The sequence below is a fragment of the Vombatus ursinus genome, unplaced genomic scaffold, assembly GCF_900497805.2.
Source record: "Vombatus ursinus unplaced genomic scaffold, bare-nosed wombat genome assembly UNPS02014773.1, whole genome shotgun sequence".
NCBI classification, from domain to species: domain Eukaryota; kingdom Metazoa; phylum Chordata; class Mammalia; order Diprotodontia; family Vombatidae; genus Vombatus; species Vombatus ursinus.
Window position 1 is genome coordinate 40,126,795 of NW_020954551.1, and position 13,754 is coordinate 40,140,548.

General features: G+C 44.1%; 2 protein-coding genes across 3 annotated transcripts in view; one reads left to right on the forward strand and one right to left on the reverse strand.

The window, feature by feature from the left end:
- ZXDC (ZXD family zinc finger C) overlaps window positions 1-6,351 on the forward strand; it is a 28,307-nt gene extending 21,956 nt beyond the window's left edge. The window contains exons 11-12 of the mRNA XM_027863806.1: window positions 3,990-4,091; window positions 4,948-6,351. Coding sequence (XP_027719607.1) covers window positions 3,990-4,091; window positions 4,948-5,034 — 189 coding nt within the window. The 3' untranslated portion in view covers window positions 5,035-6,351. The remainder of the gene's footprint in view (window positions 1-3,989; window positions 4,092-4,947) is intronic.
- Window positions 6,352-6,460: 109 nt separating this feature from the next.
- The window catches only part of CFAP100 (cilia and flagella associated protein 100), a 45,138-nt gene continuing 37,844 nt past the window's right edge, over window positions 6,461-13,754 (reverse strand). For both annotated transcript variants that reach the window (XM_027863995.1, XM_027863994.1), the window contains 3 exons: window positions 11,273-11,475; window positions 8,816-8,909; window positions 6,461-7,674 (listed from right to left, as the gene is read on the reverse strand). In XM_027863995.1, the coding sequence (XP_027719796.1) occupies window positions 7,561-7,674; window positions 8,816-8,909; window positions 11,273-11,475 (411 nt within the window). In that variant the 3' untranslated portion in view covers window positions 6,461-7,560. The remainder of the gene's footprint in view (window positions 7,675-8,815; window positions 8,910-11,272; window positions 11,476-13,754) is intronic.

Here is a 13,754-nt window from a genome sequence, read left to right on the forward strand (position 1 = left end):
AAGCTCATTAAAAGTAAGGATTATTTTTTGTCTTGGAATTCACAGTGCCTGGCATAGTGCTTGGTGCACATAGTGAGCTCTCAATAAATGGACATGGATTGATTGGCTTCTGACGTTCCTTTCACTTCAGAGATTCTGTGAGTTCCCTGGGCCTGGTGATTTGCTCATTATGGGCAAGTAGATGTTGAAATAAAATCTTCTTATTTATCTTCAGTTTTAACTTCTTGTTAATTAGTTTTGTTTTGTCCCTTCCAGCCCAGAGAGCATTCTTTCTGAAGGGGAAAATGGTGGCAAAATAACAGTTGAGTAGTTGAGCCTTCTTACCGTCATCTGTTATCATCCCCCCATCTCTTCTTTAAACCTGGTGTGTAGTTAAACCTCTAGCATGGTTAAGGCTCCCCTGCCCCCTTTCTGTTAGCCTCAGCATAGACAGGCAATGCGGGATCATTCTGATGTTCGTGCTCCAGTCCTTGGAAGAACCTGCTCCATTGTGGGCTTGGTCCTCAGCGGCTGCTCCTTCCTTCCATCTTTAAAATCTGACTTGATAGGTTATTTCTTTGAACAAATAAATTGATGTGTTTAGAGAACTTGTGAGGCCATTGGATCCTACTTATTCTTTGTGTAAACCCTTTGAAATCTGTTCTCACAAGGTCTTCTAGGAAGCATGTCAGACTATATTTGGCTTTTATCTTTTTGTCTGTTGACAGTTGATAACTAATAGCTAACATTTATATAGTGCTTACTGTGTGCCAGGCACTGTGCTAAGTGCTTTTACAGACTTTATCTCATTTGATCTTAAAACAGCCCTTCAAAGTAGGTGCTATTACTATCCTCATTTTACACAGGAGGAAACTGAGGCAAACAGGTTAAACGACTTGCCCAGGGTCATATATGCAAACTATCTATGCTGGAGTGGTCACTTGTCCCCTTTACCCCCTTTAAATTCTTATAATTTCTATTGTAGTGACCATTTCTTCCTTGATTGTTAGAATCAGAGTTTAGAATAGCAGTTCCAGTCACTACCAGTTCTAATTTTTTAGTGACAAAATTATCATTAGAGGAGGCTCTCCACTTCTTCCTTTTTTTTTTTTTCCCTGCAAGGCAGTTGGGGTTAAGTGACTTGTCCAGAGTCACACAGCTGATAAATGTCAAAAGTCTGGGGCAGATTTGAACTCGGGTCCTCCTCACTCTAGGTCTGGTGCTCTATCTACTGTGCTACCTAGCTGTTCTTTTTCTTTCTTTCTTCCTTCCCCCTCCTCCCCCAAAAATATTTATTTATTGGTTGTGTTTTAATGTCTGAACTCTCTCCCTCTCTTCCCTCCCCACCCTGCGCTAGAGAAGACCACTGTCTGACACAGATTTTCATTTATTTATATATGTGTATATATATATAAAATCATACTATTTATACTTCTGTTCTTTCTCTGGCGGTGGATAGCATCTTCCTTCATAGGTCCTTTGTAGTTTATTTAGTATTTATAATGTTCAGAATAACTTGGTTGTTCACAATTACTTTTCGAACAATATTGCTGTTACCGTGTCCAGCATTCTCTTGGTTCTGCTCATTTCTCTTTTCATTATTTCATGCAATCTTTCTATGTTTTTCTAAAATCACCCGACTCATCATTTCTTAGAGTGCCGTAGTACGCCATCACGGTCCTGTACAACTCGTTTAGTCATTCCCCAGTTGATGGAAGGTCAGTTCTTTGCCGTCACAAAGGGAGCTGCTGTAAATGTCATAGACCAGACAGGCTTTTCTCCTTCTCCCTGCTCACCTTGGGGAACGGGCCTAGTAGTGGTTTAGCATAGGTGGTTTTACCGTTCTCTGGGCACAATTCCAGATCGCTCTCCAGCCTTCCCTACTTCACCTGAGTAACACCGAGCCCCCTAATGGGGAGGACTCTGCAGTGATAGGAAGAGGACAAGTGAGAGAACTCCTCACTCGTTAATTCTGATGTGCTCCTGGGCCGCTCTGCTCCACGCCCAGCCTGCAGGCTGACCTGAGGCTGCGGAGGCCGGGCAGTGGAGTGGTAGAGCTTTGGGCTAGGAGCCGAGCTTCCGAGATGGTAGCGCAGAACCCCCCGTGTCAGTGCCAGCCATTACTGTTACTGCTCTGCACAGAGATTGCCCATGAAAGGGCACCATGGAGTCACATCACCAGAGTCTGCCAGTGGTGTGGCCAGGCGGCGACTTAACCTCTCCTGAGTCTGCTTCTCCATTTGTCAAATCAGGCTAATAATACCTGTATCCTCTGCTCTACATGGTTGTCCATAACTGGAGAGATTTACGCAAAATGCTTTGTGACAAAGCTTAAAGTGTGATACAAGTGTTAGCTGGGCCTGTTATTCCACTCTGCCAGTGGAAAGGGCTCTAGGCCCCTCAGTCACCCAGAGCTTTCCATTGACCTAGAGAATGATTCAGTGTGTGGAAGCAGACAACGGTAGAGTGCAGAGAAGACCACAGGATAGCCTGAGCAGATGTGGGAGACTGGTGAAAGGGTTTTCAGTGAAGGGATGTTCTCCAAATGCTGCTCTTCACAGGTCACGTTGTACTGATTGTATTAAGCCCCTATTCTTAGTAAATATGAAAGAGATTATTACGAAAGCATGTTATCAGTGATGACTTGTTTGCAAGACAAAAAAAAGTATAATGAGAATGAGACAACTTAGGGACACCTAGAATTGAAATATATTGGTGTCCTCAAGGTCCTAAAGGAAAAAGAGATTCCTCTGGTTCACTGCTTAGATTGAGGAAAATAGACAAGTTTTGCATAGAGTGCAAAGGTATGGAGAGGGTACAGTCTGTGTTGGTGGAAAGAATGCTTCCTAGATCTTCCAGAGCATCAAAATAAATGTGTGTGGGAGCCATGATGAGGTAAATATGGGGAGAGGAGAGAGGAGTGGGAATGAAGAGCTCATTCAAAGAATTTTAAAGTAGATTAGTAGAGAGAAGTCAGGAGAAAGTTAATATAGGAATTGGGAAAAGTTAAACTACATTTTTTTCCCCAAATATTAAGCATTTGTTTTTTCTCTGTCCTTCCAACTGAAAAGATAAATAAAAACAAAACCCTTGTTACAAGTAAGTATTGTCAAGCAAAACAAACTTTGATATTGTCCATGTTCAAAAATGTGTGTCTGTTGCACATTTACTTTATCGTGGATCTTTTGGAATCTTGATGGATCGCTGTGTTGAGCAGAGGTCTTCACTCTTTCCAAGTAGCTCATTTTTATATTGTTGATGACACAGCACAAATTGTTCTAGATTGAGGGTAATGTAGAGCCAGCAGAAGGATCTCTTACCTTAGACATTTTTCCCTCATGGAAGTCACCAGACTTTGAAGCACTCACAGATTCAGATCACTTTGCTGAGTGCCAGGGTACAAAGCAGAGAAATAGCCACTACCTTTAAAGAGCTTACATTCTATTTGGGGAACTCAGCATAAGTCATTAGAGGATAATGTGGCAGGGAGAAAATGTAGCAACAGCTGAGTGAGAGAAGTCAGGGAAGGCTTCCTGGAAGAAAGGGTCTCTGAGTTGAACCTTGAAGGAAAGATGTATTCTAGGAAGTAGAGATGAGAACTCTATACATTCTAGGCTGGGATGCTGGGATGTTGGAGTTCGAGGAACAGGGAACTTTTCTCATAATAACTGGTTTGATTGAAACCTCATGCTGCCCATCCCGTTATGACTGGTGTCTGGGCCTGTCCTCTCTCCTGCAGCTACTCGAAACCTGACAGTCTTCTCGGGTTGGACAAACCAGACACTTGGCAGAGCAAGTTAGATAGAGAGTGTTTGGGTCCTGTGCAGACCAGAGGCATGGTTGTGAGAACAGGGGACAGTTGGGAGTCGTCTGTGAAGGGAAAGGCATTTTCTGACTTACAGTTGGGTAGCGATAAACATGGTCGCATATGAAAAGATGGAGGAGAGATTATTAAAGTGGGTGAAGTGCGCGTGAAGTTTTAAAGACTTTCCTTGATTACCTCTTCCTAGGATGATCCCCCTGGCGATGGAGACTCACCATTTCAGCTCAGCTCTCAGTCTTCCACATCACATTCTCAACTTACTGTGGATTTACCAGTACATATACTTCAGGTATGATTTTTTTTTAGAACCTTTGTCTTATTGCCAAATTAGATGAGAAGATAACTGATTTACAACTAGTATCCAACATTAGCTGTTAATTAAAACTAAAGTGTCTGATAGCAAGGAGCTTTGATGATTTTTCAGAAGATAAAAGGATCTTGCTTGTTTTCATAGGTCCTTTGTATCTTTTGGCAATCACTGGTACATTCCAGTAAAGAAAATAAAGAGTTCTGTTTCTTATAGTATAAATACAACGACTTTTAAAATTTACAGATATGTGTGTGTGTGTGTGTGTGTGTGTCTATATATGTACACACACACACACTTATATTTATATTTACAAATGGCAGTTGCTCTTCCCTGCAGTTTTCACGATCTCACTCTAATGTAGAAAGCTGATTTGACCAGTAGTGACTATTTTTAAGAGAAAGGAAACAGATTAATTTGCCCAAGTCATTGGCTGGACTAGGAACAGAAAATTCAGAATGAATTATGCGTATGTAAATAAATGATCAGCAACTTGGATATATTACCTTAAGTTTAACTTAACTCAGTTTCTGACAAATGCTTATTTTTCACATTTAAAAATTCCAAGTAGTTCTTTCACTCCAAAATTCTCATTTCAGTTTCTTGCTACCTTCAGATTAGTTATCTGTTGCATTTTGTCAGTAGTAAAAACAAAAGAAATGCCATGCCCGGTCAACTCTTGGAGGCCTGAGAGTCTCTGAGAATGGTGAGTGTGCTCCAACTGCCTAGGGAAGGACTTCCAGGCTTCCCCAAGCCTTCCCATTTCATTTGAGATGAACATTCTTTAGGAACTCCCAACACTTCTAATTTTGGCATTCACTCTGTTTTGGTTTTGTAGGAGCCACACACTTCAACTGAGGACGATGCTGGTTCTGATAACTCACAGTTCACAGGAAGCACAATAAACTTGCAGGACCTAGAATGAGACTATTAATATTGCTTTGGGGTGGGGAGGGATACAAAGAGTGCAATCGTGCTATGGAAAATGGAAAAGATGTTTCCTGAGCTTAATTTAATTTAATTTTTAAAAAAAATGTGAAAAAATATTGGAGCTAATGCAGCTTGTTTTTTGGTTCCACACAGAGAATTTCTTCAAAGGACTCTTGGATGTATCAATAGATATTGTTTGCCTTCTGCTTGGACTGTTAGGAAAGGGTCCCTTGGGTTGGGTTGTATGAAGCTGCCTTGCAAACTAGAAGGGCTACGCTAAAGCACTTTGATCCAGTAACTTTCACCACTTTGGTTTGTGAATCTGCCTTTCCATTGTTGAACTTGATCCACAAATCATTTGTTGCATTAAAAAAATGACAACTTTTGAGAGGAGGCAAAGATTTAGGTCAGTCAGTAAATATGAGACTGTCTCTGGGTGCTTAGACTAGAAGGGAAGAAGGTGCACTGATGCTGATGCTGACCTTTTACTTGAGAGACGGCACGCCCTAAGCCCTCGTTAAGCTGTAGGCGATTGTCGTCTGATAGAGAAGAGACAAAACTCCAAGTCCTTGGATTAGTCATTGGAGAGGCGTTCCATCCATCTGTCCTTGTCACATGTGTTGGTTGGCTCTTCCCATTAAGGGATGCCCTGGGGACATCCATATTCCAAGTACTTGAACTGTGTAGGATTAAAACTGAGAGTGACCCAAGAGGCCGTCTAAGCCAACCCCTTTATTTACAGAGGAGGAAACTGAGGCCCAGAGGGTGTCACAGCAGCATTTGAACCTATGTCTTCCTGATTCCAAGTCCAGCCTCTCTGTCCACTCTGCTGCACTGCCCGTGTTCAACATGGCGTTACTTGTGCTGTAGCGTAAGGCTGCCCAAGCTGTCATGAGGAAGTGAAGGTGTGAGCCCCAGTGTGGTGGCGCCAAGGACCTGGGATTCTGTCTGTGTGCAGTCTCTGGCCCTATCTCGTCTTGGGGGCCGGAGGTGAGCTTCCAATATTCAGCAGCACTGGCCGCTCCCTTGCACCCCAGCCCTGGCGGGTGAGGAGGTGCGGACTTCCAGCTGTGTGACATCCCTTCAGTATGCATCAGCCTGTTTGGAACAAGAGGAAAAAGCAGGACCGTGAAGTGCACCTGGGAGTGGGCTTGTGGCCATCCTGGTTTTCATACGCCACGTAAAATTTGGGCCATAGAGTTTACCTTTTAAAAAATTAAATTTTGCATTTGGATTTTTACATTTGTTGGTCACTTGACGGTGGTTTCTAAAGTGTGTCCTGAATGCCTATAAAATTATGTATAGGACTTAATAATAGTATGGCTTGTGTACCTTTCCTGTCGTGAGGTCTAAAAATATGCTTTGTATAATATGTATAAATAGTATTTTTTACAAAGAAAGCCATGTCATACAAAAGGACATGAGTTTATAACCTTGCACATATTTATTTGTTATTTACAGTTATGGAATTCACACAGGGTCGTTCAGAAATGCTTTTTTTTTTTTTCTTGTGCCTTTGGAAGTCTATGCTTGTGTAAAAATGCCGTTTTGTTTCTCAGACCTGAAAGGAATACAGATTACTCCTACTCTACATTTCTTGAATTTTTAGACTTGTGCTCTTTGGAGCAGTTCCAGCAAACCACTGCGACTCCTCGTCTGCCCTGCTGTCCATGCTCCCCGAAACCCCTTCTGAGCCAGTTCCAGCGGTCCGTGCCCTCATGTACACCTCCTCCTTTCGGGCATTCCTCTTCATGGAATTGCATGTTGCCTCCCTGGCCGCTGGCTGATGCCAGTGTGGTCAGAGAATGTCCCCATTCATGCCCTCTACCAGCCCGGGCTCCTTCCCACCCTGTCAGGGACGCTCCCTCTTGGGAGGCTTGTGGCTGTGGCTTATGAGATGTGTGTGTGTGTGTGCATCACTAACATGGGACACATACTGACTAGTGGTCAGATTTTTCTTGGCTTTGAGGTTCATTGCTGGCAATGGACGTGACCCCTAGTGCAGATGAATTAATAAAGTTGTTTTTTTTAATGGTTTTGCACTTGCGGTTTTACGTGACTTAGTACAAGGAACTGTGACGCCTGGGGGTTGAAAATTTATCTGCCCAGGATTGGGAATAACTTTCCCATTCACTGACTCTTCCTCTAGTGCCTTTCCTCCTTGAATAGTGTAGCTTAAGGCATCATTTCTGTTCTGTCCCTGCTGCTTTTACAGAACTCTTAGGAAAAGGTGGTTTTATTACAGAGGAGGAAGAAAGGACCCCCAGACTTTATAACAGAATCTCAGCTTCTTTGAAGGGGCCTACTTGCACAACCAAAAGGAGCACGGACCTTTATTTTAGTTCAGATACAAGCGCAGAAAGAACACATGTCCAGGGACACTGGGAAAGGGGTCAGAGCGACTAAATCATACAAGTAAACCAGGACGGTCTGTTTGCTTTGATTGTTTACATGTCAGCCAGCTCCATGGGGGCGTGGGTGTGTGTGTGGGTATGTGCGCTCGCACTAGTGCGTGTGTGGGCTAAGTAAAGAAGAAGAGGAGCTCTTCTTTCTCCTTGTCGTATTTGCTGTCAGTCTCCTCCCTCTGGGTCTTGTTGGCTGCTGGCTCCGAGCGGTACATGAGCTTCCTGCCCGTCTGCAGAGGAAAAATGAGGAAGGAAGGGCTTAGTTGGAGCACCCAGCTGGTGACCCAGAGGCAATTGCTGTTTCCAGAGGCCGTTTACCATACTCTGTAAAGAGCCTAAGTAGACATTTTAGGCGCTGGCGTAGCTAGATAGAAATGAGAAGATCCTGTGACCTACTTCACTGCTCAAAATAGGGTCTCAGTCAACCTCTCAGACCTGTAGAAAAATTCTGTTTGAAGTACTCAAGAGTCAGGCACAGGCACAATTAAAAGTCCATTCTGCTTATTCATTGTGTTTAAAGGGCATTGGTCATCCCTGGCACCTCTGTTTTCAGGGAAATGGGATGTTTATAATTGTGTGAAGTGCCTTCTGGAAAAAAATCATTGGTGTTGGGTTTTGTTGCCATTCTCCCAGGTCACTGGGTGGTTCACCATGCAGGGCCCTCGCCTACAGAATAGGAGAGTTCAGAGGTTTGTGGTGGGAGAGGGACTTTCACATAGCTGAAGGGTGATTGGGAATGAAACGTAGATAAGGGATTTTACCTAGGCAGGTGCCAGCTCAATGCAAAGAGAGAGTTTAAACAGTTGGAGCTGATGATATTAATGAACCACCTAACTAGGAATTCCCAGTGTCTGGGGATTTTCAAGCAGAGGTCAGGTCTGTCAGAAATGCTGCAGAGGGCATTCCCACATTGGGACTCCAGTTAAGCTAGGATGTCCTCGGGTCCCTTCAAATGATGATTTTTTTTCTGTGCCTGCAGGCTCCACAGAGCTTGCATCCTGCAGGGGCCTTAATGGACTGGACAGCGTCAGGAGGCCCAGAGGCCTGAGAGAGCAGGGGATTGGAGCCTGGGGTGATATCCCATGTATCCTGATTTGACAGTGGGCCTGGAGGTACCATTGCCCAGTAGGGTTCTGAAGTGTGATGGAACCTAAGACACTTGCCTCTAGGGCATCCCAGCTAAAAAAGTGGAGGAAAGATATTTATGATTTTACCTCTGAAGAGATGAAGGCCAAGAGCAGAGCTGAAGTCTGTTCTTGGCGTCTTCTGAAATGCTCTGTCTTGTCTGTCTTTCCTCCCCCTCCCCTTCAAGTGTGACCCTCCATCCAAATAGCCAGACTGGCCCAGTGCTGCCCACACTCTCCTCCCTACCTTTTTCTTGATAGTTGCTTGGGCCCTGGCCAGGGATCTCTGGAGCCGCTCCTCCTGCATCTCTCTGAGGAGTTTTATTTTCTCTTCCTTCAGCCTGCCCGATAAAAAGGACAATGATGAGAGACATGCTGGGACAGCCAGCTTGTGTCCACCAAATAAGCGCTAGGCCACCTTGTGCAGCCATCTTGCTGAATCCAGCCTTCTCAAAGAGACAGGGAGCCATGTTTCCATTTGGCCTTAGCCAAATCATGTTTGTGCATCTTTGGCATCACCCTGAAACCCCTGCTAATTGTGAGCCACTCAGTGTTCAATGCCCATCCTGTTTCCCCTATGATAATGTCCAGCCTTACACAATAGTTTAAACTGAGACAGCATCCTAAGTGTGTTGGCAATCCGTCACTTCCTGCTCATGAATCAGGCATGACCTGCATGGTGTGATTGGAGGGGTCCTGGTCAGATGTCCCCAGATCAACCAGTACCTGATATCCCACCATTTTATTGAAGTAAGTACCTCACTAGGGTACTGTGCAGGGCTGGACTGGTATATTTGCTTTTTTTTTCTTTTTTTTTAAATTAATTTATTTTGACTTATCCACAATCACTTCCATATGCTTTTGAGTTTAAAATTTTTCTCCCCCTTCCTCTTCATCACCCTCCCCAAGACGGCGCACAATCTGATATAGGCTATACGTATACATTCCTATTAAACATATTTTCACATTAGAGATGTTGTTAAGTAAGAACTAGAACTAATAGGAGGAATCACCAGAATGGTCTGGTGTATTTGAAGTATGGGGAGGCAATAGGTAAAGGAAGGGTCTGCCTTGGAGTCAGTGAGGTACTCCCCAAGGCATCACTACCACTAGTCCCAAAGTCATGCAGACACCAGTCCCCATGGGTAGTGGGACCCTCCTCACGTGATGTTCACTATAAAACCTGGATTACAGGTCTGCCCCCCCCTGAAAAAATGGCAAATTTCCCTCCCCCCAGGATCTGGAAGTTTGCCATGCAGTCTTTGATCCATCAAAATGATCATTAGAAGTTTAAAGATTCTCCCCCAATGATCCACTACAAGGGACAGCAGTGCAGGAGGGCTGAACTAGGAGAAAGGATTCAGCCATTGGTTGGCACCATGTTAAAGCCTCAATCTGACCTTTGTCTAAGCTGTGTACCAAGGTGCTATTACTTTCCCCTTTGGGGGAAAGGGCAGTCATGTGATTGCCTCTTAGAAAGGCGCACGGGCATCTGAATCTGAAAGCTGTGACCTGGGTGAAGCTTTTGGGAGCCCCCGCTCCCTACACTCCCAAAGCAAGTGTATGTCAAGTGTAAGACTTGAACCCAGGTCTTTTGACCCCAAGACCAGGCCTCTGTCCACTACACCAGGGGTTCTTGACCTTATTTTGTGTCATGGGCCCTTTCTCAGACACTTGACAAAATATTTAAGATCACAAAAGAAACAGCATTGAAATAACAGTTATCAAAGGATTTTAAAAAGCGAGTTCATGGACCCCAGGTTAAGAGTCTCTCCTCTACATCATATTGTTCCTGTATTACTTCCTTCCTCCTTAATCATTTAGTGAATCCTTATTTTTAAAATGAAGCTGGGAAACAGACTTTTGTTTCTTTCAAGACCAGGCAAACTGAGCAAATTCTGTCCAGGGCAGAGCTGGGGGCAGGCTCCCCAAGTTCTTAGGGCTACATGAGGGAAATTCAAGTCACTAAATGTCCATTTAAGGTGCCTGCTGTGTGTGAGCCATTGTGCTTGGTGCTGTCGGGGACACAAGCATCCTAAAAACTCATTCTCATGGAGCTTACATTCTAATGGGAGGAAGCAACATGTACACAGATAATAGGCATTTTAAGAGGGAAAGACCTAGTAACTGGATCAGAAAAGGCCTCTTGTAACAGCTTTGAAGGAAGCAAGAGTTCTTAGGAATTAAAGGATGCCTCCAGGGAGAGTAAATCTGGTGGGTGCCATTTCCTTGACAATTCTGTTTTTTCTTCACATTTGCTGAAATGCACTAATGCATTGGTGAACCCCAAAATAAAGATCAGAACTGGCTGGGATAACTTCCCATCATCTACTGTCACCTAGCAGAGAGCAGAGGCCCTGGAGCTGGGGGCTACCCCACCTCATGGGGCACATTGCACCAAGAGGCAAGGGTAGATAATGGGAAGGGTCCAGAAATGAAGGTATTGCCTGTTGGGTGCCATAAAAAATAGTGAATGTGCTTTTGGGCTGGATTAATGGAAGCAGAGGATCCAGAATGAGGATAAGTATTTCCCCCCGTCCTCTAACCTTGTTAGAATACATCAGGAATATTGTGTTCCACTCAGGGAGACATGCTACAAGGGATATTGACGAAGCTTGTCCGGATGAGGACCACGAAGGGTTAATATGGTGGCAGTTTTTTTAGACTCAAGGCATGGTGTTTGTGCCGATGAAGTCAGCCTCACCTCATCCTTCTGTCCTTCTCTTTGGCCTTCTCAACTTGTTCAATCTTCCATTGTGGGACCCTCTCCAGATTCTCTAAGAGTTCATCCAGCTGTTGCTCAATAATGGTGAGCATCTGCAGGGTGCCCAGGCTGGACTCACAGTCCCCAATGCAGTGGCGGTATACTTCTACCACCTTTTTGTTCAGGCTGGCCAACATGTTGTTCTGGAAGTGGGTGAAGAACAAGAAGACAAAAGGGAAAGTCACTAGGCTGTATAGCCCCTAGGGTGAAAGATGAGGGAACCTAGATTCTTCATCAGATTCCTCCCTGACATCAGCTCCTGGATTGCTCTTTTAGCTTCACTTCTCTGCTCCCACATGTTAATATGAGATTTAGCTTATTAGTGTTATTTGTATATTTTTTGAAATGACCTGGGCAGCTGTGGAAATGGGGGTTTGCCTCATCACATTTCTCACTGCCATTTGCCTGGTTCTCTTTCTCCCAAATCTCATTTTCTCCTACTACAATCTACCTTGTATAAAACTTATTTCTATGCGTCCTATCACACCTCTCTTCCCCCTTACCCTTGAGCCTCCTCAACGTTTAGTTTCTTGATGTCAGTTTTCCACTTCTATATCCCCTGTGCCTAGCTCTAGCCCAATGCTTTGCACTTAGTAGTTGCTAATAAATGTTTGCTGAATTCCTGTCATGCTCCTTTCTCGTTGCACACCATTGGGAAAGTCACTTCTCTCTGGGGCCTCATTTTCTGAATCTCTAAAATGAACAAATTGAACTAGATGATCTCCAGGCTTCCTTTTAGTTTATGAGTCTTGGTGCATCTAATGCAGAGGTTCACAGAATTACATAATTTCAAAATTGGAGAAGACCTCAGCAGCCATCCAGGTGGTCTAAACCATATCCAAAAAGAAACACTGGCAGCCTGTGGTGCAGTATAGTCACAGTACCTGCCAATGCCATAGAACCAAGACCAATTGGTAACTTTCCTCACTCCCATGTCACCTGATCTATATCACTCTAATATTCTTCATGGCTTGGCTCAAGTCAGATCTCTTCCTTTGATCTCTTGAAGCACTGATGGGTCAGACCATTCATCTGGCCCATGCTCACAACTTATTTTTCAAAATGGCACCCAGCACAATGCCTTCCTTACACATCAGATGTTTTTTGAAGATTACCCATGCTATCCCATCTTGCCACACTTGTTCAGATTGCTCCAACCATTCTTCCAGTCCCCTAGATTCTTCCCTCTCCTTCATCCCCCCATATCCAATCAGTTTCTAAATCTTGTTTAAATCAATAAACATTAAGTACCTACTATGTGCCAGGCACTGTGCTAAGCACTGAATAAGAAGAGGCAAAAGAAGTCTGTCCTCAAAAAGCTCACAGTCCAACGGAGGAACTCAACAATTTATGTTGACGACCTCTACAAAATTACTTTTCCTAAAACACGTTCTCCTGTTCACAGTCTGTTGCTTCTTGATGCTTCTAAGATAAAATGCAAACTTCTCAAACCTGACATTTGCAGTCCTCCAGGTCCTAGCTGCCCACTGCCTTTCCAGTCTTATTGTATATGATTCATTCATGTTTACATGCTTAATTCTAGTCAAGTGGGCATACTAGCATACTAGCTGTTGCTCAAACAACGTGCCATCCCCCATTCCAGTGCCTTTGCAAGGCAGTCCTCCATACCTGAAATGTACTCCCTTCTCACATCCTCTTCTCAGAATGCTTAGCTCCCTTCAAAATGGAGATCTTGAGCCTCCTCCTACACCTCACAGTTGTTAGTACCCTCTCCTGCTTTGTATATACACTTGTCTGTGTACGCATTCTATTTTCCCTAGAGAAGGTGAGCTTCTTGAGTGCAGGGATTAATTGATTTCTGTCTTGAATCCCCAGTGTCGAGCATAGTGCCTTACAGGGAGTAGTTGCTTAATACATGTTGGTTGTATTGAGCTGAATTCCAAGTCCTGCTGGACTCCTGTCTTATACTCACCACTGACTCCACCATTTCACCTAAATCCAGACTTGGTCCTTCCTGGGATTGATTTAATCTCACACTTCCTGGTAGCCACCTGCTTCGGTTTCCCCCAATCCCCAATATTCTGAGCTGACTTCTTCAGCAGTTACAGAGGCTTGGATCCCCCTTACTCCCCTTAGCCTATCATCACCCATCCCAGGCCTCAGTCCAGCCCATGCCTTTGTGTCATAGTCATGTGTGTACTTGTCCAATCTCTCCTATTAGATTTCAAGCTTTATGAGGCCAGGGATCATGCATCATGTATCTGCAGTGTCACCTCAACATGAGTCAGTAGTACTTATGACATGGCAGCCAAAAAAAAAGGTTAATTCAATCTTAGTTGTTAAGAGAAAGATCATGTACAGTACAAGGGAGAGGATCCCATGCCTTGGGTATGGTGTTGGGTTTGGAGTACAACAGTCCAGGAAGGATATTGACAAACTGGAGATTGTCCAGAGGAGAATG